Source organism: Zophobas morio, unplaced genomic scaffold (genome assembly GCF_036711695.1).
Source record: "Zophobas morio isolate AGI-343-1 ecotype UQ-CSIRO unplaced genomic scaffold, CSIRO_AGI_Zmor_V1 ptg000222l, whole genome shotgun sequence".
Taxonomy (NCBI): Eukaryota; Metazoa; Arthropoda; class Insecta; order Coleoptera; family Tenebrionidae; genus Zophobas; species Zophobas morio.
The window spans coordinates 22708-28473 of record NW_026972326.1 but is presented as its reverse complement, the minus strand read 5'-3'; the positions used below and the strand labels follow the sequence as shown (position 1 = coordinate 28473).

The following is a 5766-nucleotide window of genomic DNA, read 5'->3' as shown; positions in this document are numbered from 1 at the left end:
TAGACCACTCTTCCCTTAAAAGCACGATAACCATGTTCATGCTTACTGTGTTCTGATCATTTAGTTGAAGAGATAGAATTATTATTTACGAGAGCCTACTGTATAATTTCAGCTCAAGTCAAGTCAAGAAGTTTCGAAATATAGTTAGCCAGCGCCCTTCAATGTAGTGACTACATTTCACTTGCCATTTATCTTTGGATGGCGTCCGATAAGTAAATCATCGGGTAAAGTTTGAAGCCACATCGGATCCTATAGGCAGAGTTCAACGACGAATTTCACCTTAGGGCCGATTTTTTTCGGTCGCTTAACGAACAGAAACCTACGGCGTTGTTGTGTTAAATCGTTACTTTATTAAAAGTGTACAACATTGCAGGAAAGCGCCGAGGACAGCCAACCGTCAGGTCTCCTATTCAGAGCCCAACCATCTAAGTTGAGGTATAACACTGGTCTTTCGACCTACCTAACTTTAGCTTAAGACCAAATAATATTATAGATCACTGTGACCACATGGCAATATAGGATGCCCACGCAAGACAAGCGTTGAGGATATGAAAAAGATAAAACGCTGGCACATTCGCGAGCATCGAGAAAAAAAGTTTTCCCATTCTCTTATATATGCTTTTTGGAGGGCTTAATTATACAAAATACTACCCCCCCCCCCCTTTGGAGGGGTAAAATAGTGTTCATACCCAGACTAGTTAATCATCTTTTTCAATGTGAGATAAAGATGCTAGATATTAATATATATTATCTTTTTTATATACATTTTTGATAACAAAATTATATAACCTATCTTACTTTAAATTATATATATATTTATATATCTTGTTACCTCTCGCTCTCCCTTCTTATACATACAACAAAAATTCTAGGCGCCTATTAAGCAGTGGCGCTAACGAGCGCTGTCCAATAATTGGTACATTAGCTTTATTTGCGAGTTTTTGGTTGGTGTGTCGAGGAAACAATAAGGTTTGCCGTAACAGAGAATAAAGACTACGATTGCCATCCACAGATGGATTGTCGCGTCGTGAGTAGACTCAAGGAAATGACGTAGTGTTTAATAAATCTTCTATGATTGTAGGGTCCTGCAAGCTTGAGCGAAACTAATAGCACCCGAACCTTGTAGGAATGCTCTCCAAACTACTCTTATGAATATGGTTATCCTGCTTAAATCTTGTTGAGTTGAGGCACGATCGATACTGTGGAGAGACGAAGGCTTATTGCTACTTGTCCAAAGGCACGCTCTTAAAAATGGTAAAAACTACGTATGAAATAGGTTCACTAGACTAGTGTCATCTTCCTAGGATCAGAGAAGCTGTTGCTTTAGTCTCAAACTTAACTATATCTTTTGATAAGGTACTAGCTTCGATAGCTATGAGCGTTGTACAACATACTGAGACTAATAACCTATGATCCAAAACTAACTTATGTGATCCCGTGATGTATACTAGGTTGCCTTTCAGCGACGGTCCTTTGTGAAAATCAATGGAAGTTGTGTGCTAACCTATTTATGTTTACTTTTAGCATATTTTATGAACACGTATAAGCTTTATAGATACTTCTGCTTGTAAGTCACTACCTGCGTGCGAAGACTTTTGCGTGTGAAAAGGTCTATACAGCGAGCAAAAAAATGGCACTTGCCCTCGTCTAGTCGGAGTCATTTGACTACCGACTATAGACTAGCGCGTGTAACGGTGCTGATTACTATATATATTGAATAATTCTTATATGTAGAGTAATGGTACTGTTGGCTATTCTTGGCCAGCTTTGGGCTGGGAGCACTCTCTCGCTTAGTTTACTCTTCGGTACGGTTGGCTCGACCGCTGATGAACAGTGCTAGTTCCTATATGGGATCTTCCCATACTAGGGGCTAGCACTGTTCTGAATAGCGCTATTACCTAGTATATATTAGATATAAGGCGGCGAGCCCCCGTTCATAACTTATATAGCAACGATGTAAAGTATCGTTTCGAAAAATAATTCACGGCGCCTCTGTCATTGAGCGTGGCACGATAGTTTGCCTCTGGTGAAAAGTAAACGATAAAAAAATTCGATTCGCCATTGAGATTTACGTGCGACCGCTTTATTAATGGTAAAATTATATGTATATATACTTAAAAAATATTAAATTAAACACAAAGGATCAAATTAAAATGTACCAATCAAGTTCGGTGTCAACTAAATTGTATGGTTGTATGAAGGTCATATAGTTGATAATAATGTCTTGTTTATTTATTTTAACTTTATACGGAATTTTTTTTTTTTTTTATCAAAATCTATACTGTTTGCCTCGCAGGGTTAATGGTTGGCACAAAAATGTGTCCACTGCTTCTAAACTCTAATATCTTCTAAACCTCTCCTTTTAAAAGAAATCCTTAGAAAATTATTTATTTATGTCTGCTGTATGGCATCTTCAATGGTGCTGCCTTTTTTCTTTTTACTACAGATCTGTGTCATCCTTGGTCCAATCTGCTACCTCAAAAGAGTGAAATGCGCTGCGCGTCGTTTTGAGCTTGGGATCTATCACTATCATATGGTCAGTATAGCTTGTTCTCTTCCTCTTAAAAAATTAAGCTGTTTAAATATATCACAAAGGATGGGTGTTCAAAAATGACATGCCTTCAGTAGCAAAGACGAGAATAAGAATGAAAATCAAAGCGGATAAGAGACACAACTCTGCGTTTTTTGTCTTCTTGGTTATTTAACTGTTTATGTTACATTTTCTTTATATTTAAATATATGATTATCCACTTTTTATTTCATTTTTTAATTCTTTTTTTCCCCAAAGTGGGAGTTAATAATTTAAGCATTAATATCTCTAGCCTTTATAATCTAAGTAAAAAAATGCAGTTTAAAGTTTTTAACTATTATGATTAGTCCATTATAATAATATTTTAGTAGACAATTTTTGGAGATTGTAACTTTAAAAACTCTTACTATAAGAATCTTGGGAGGTTATTTTTGTCTCCACAGTGCAAATTCGGTATTAGCACAAGTTACTCTTTTTTTCAATAGCCTTCGCTTAACTTACCGGCCACCTGCCAAAGTCTTTAAAAAAAAAAGATAATGACTACCTCTTCATTACGGGGTAATAAAATGGTCGCGCTTTCTCATCCCTTCATTCCGAAGTTCGTAGTCATCATGCGCAAATATATATATCCCGAGTAAGACTTAGCTTTATAAGACTTAAGGTAAAAGAGGGTAATAAAAGTTGTGTACACGTTATTTATCGACCGAAGATGCGGGTCGTCACCGTAGCTCAGCGGTTAGAGCATTGTCAAGAGCCGCGGGTTTGATGCCCGTCGGTTAAAACTCGCAATTTTCTGGTCTTGTAGTTTCGTGCACAACTCCTCTAGAAACAAAAATTCTGGTAGAGGGGCTAGGTAACGAACGAATTTGTGAAAATACGCAATTTATTATGTTTGCTTAAGAAAAGCAGGAAAGGACATAGCTTAACGCTAGCCAAATATAAAAATTAGAAATCCTGAATGTTGCCGCTGACCGGATATTGAGGGATGAGTGGGATTTCCGGCGTAGAGGGTTGAGTGCTCTGTGAAGAGGAGGGCTGGTCCGTCGGGGTATTTTCGGGAGTGAACGTACTTTGATAAGTAGGATTCGGAGGCTTCAGTGCATTACAATAGTTTTTATTAAAGCTGTTGTATTCCTTAATTTCCCCTTCATAAGTGCATCGGCCACTTTTATAATTTAAATTCTCATAATGAAGACGAGAGCAGCAAAGAAAATTTTCATCAAGAGTAATAAATCTTATAGACGTTAGATTATAATAAGGGATAGAACAGAAAATAAAAAAAAACAAGGATTTTGCTTACATTCTAGTGTTTGTATTAAAAGCTTCTGACTCAATTTCAGTTATTGGGTTCCCATCTGAGTGCCTATTATCAGTCGAAAAATAAAATTAAAAAGACATATGTTTTTATATCTACTCTTTTGTGCAAATAAATCCGAAAGCGTACAACTATAATAAAAAAGAATTTAGATTTGAAAATACACTATTTGAATAAGGCTTTATACTAAAACAAGACTTATTCTTGTTATTAAATGGTTCGGTACGATTTTGGCAGGTGTAGACTTATAAGTGAGTAAATTTGTTAGAAAACTCAAGTTATTACTTACAATGAATTCCTATAAATAAATAATCAACCATTCTGATGTTTACTTACAAATATTCTAAGTTTTGCAAGGACGAGAACATTGCTTTTCGGAGGGCAGTAAGTCGGTTTTCTACTAAGCCCCTTTTTGTACAACACGAGAGCAGTTAGCCTTAATATTAGAATATAAATTCTATAAGGAACTCATACAAAATTTCTAAAGCGCTAAGTTTGGCAAAGGGACTATCCTCTATTGATGATATGAGATTCCCTTTAAGATTCCTATATTAAATAATAAGTAAATGTAAATACCGTTAATGCATTTATAAGGCAAAGGAAAAAGAAAGGTAATATTCTATCACACTTTACTATTACTAAACTAGACCTTTCCTTGTTTTTAAATGGTTTAGTGCGGTTTTTCGTAGTTGTAGACTTATAAGTGAGTAAATTTGTTAGAAAACTCAAGTTATTACTAACAATGAATTCCTATCATTTTAAAATCAACCACTTTTTTTTTGATGTTTACTTACAATTCTATTAAATTTTGCAAGGACGAGAACATTGCTTTTCGGAGGGTAGTAAGTCGGTTTTCTTTTAAAATCCTTTTTGTACAACGGATAAGCAGTTAGCCTTAATATTAGAAAATAGATATAAAAAGCTATTACAAATATTCTAAAGCGCTTAGTTCGGCAAAGGCACGAGCCTCTATTGATGATATGCTATTTCTGTCAAGACACCTAAATTAAAAAGTGTCATAAGTTAAAGTGAATATCTGTATAGCATTCATAATGCAAAGGGAAACGGAAGGTAATATTCTATAACACTTTAATATTAGTAAAACTAGACTTTTTCTTGTTTTTAAATGGTTTAGTTTCCGTTTAGACATGTGTAGACAGAAATGGTTAAGGACAATTAGTTGTTTTTCTGTTATTTTTCTTAATAAATTTTTTTTAGGAATTCGATAACATTAATGTCAGTATAACTTTATGCAAGGGAATATTATATTCACAAAGTTGGGTAAATGCTAATCTGTCTTGGTTGGAAAACAGAAGAAATTAAAGAGCAAATATTTAAATTATCAATATCAGATTTCTACCTTATTTGAAGGTACAGTTAGGAATCAATACTAGAATTATTAAGAGGGACAAAATTAGACTATTATTTTTAATATATAATTACCAACAAGTGTGTAACATTAGTGGAAAGATTTTTGCTGGGCAAAGTTGTTAAATTGCGGAGGGAAAGGTCCCTTTTCAATTTGCATGATAGATAAAAATTATAATGAATTTTATTAAAGTGAGTTTTGTGTAAGCATAGATGAAAGAATTTTTTTATTTAGGAATAGTGTTAAAAGTAAGAGTTTTAGGAGGGCTTCATTGAAAAAAGCTTTATTAAGATATAAAATAGTTAATGAAAATTATTATAGGCGTTAGTGAGACTTAAGTCATTATAACGAAAAAAAAGGAATTGTCTTCGTTTAAAGTGAATTGAGGGTATGCACAGAATTGGCAAGTATTCCAAGAGTACTTACCAAGTGTTGCGGTATTTATGTGTAAATTGTTGACCACGTGAAGGGGTAACGTTTTTGAGCCACAGTGAGGATAATAGTAGAATCATGCAAGAAAACATGGTGGCTCGCATTAGGAGATAGGGTAGG

At 34.6% G+C, this 5766-nt stretch overlaps 1 protein-coding gene across 4 annotated transcripts; it reads right to left on the bottom strand.

Moving 5' to 3' along the window:
- Positions 1-2719: 2719 nt before the first annotated feature.
- On the bottom strand, positions 2720-5766 carry LOC135146318 (toll-like receptor 6). 4 transcript variants are annotated; one of them, XM_064078482.1, is made up of 10 exons: positions 5641-5766; positions 5289-5358; positions 4775-4846; positions 4640-4711; positions 4320-4391; positions 4182-4253; positions 3831-3893; positions 3503-3764; positions 3235-3352; positions 2720-3175 (listed from the first exon to the last, which is right to left on the bottom strand). In XM_064078482.1, the coding sequence occupies exons 2-9, from the start codon at positions 5303-5305 to the stop codon at positions 3278-3280; spliced, it is 705 nt and encodes a 234-aa protein (XP_063934552.1). In that variant the 5' UTR covers positions 5306-5358; positions 5641-5766; the 3' UTR covers positions 2720-3175; positions 3235-3277. The 4 variants fall into 4 exon arrangements, with proteins under 4 accessions (XP_063934552.1, XP_063934550.1, XP_063934551.1 ...); XM_064078480.1 differs by having other exon boundaries at positions 5293-5358; XM_064078481.1 differs by lacking the exon at positions 5289-5358.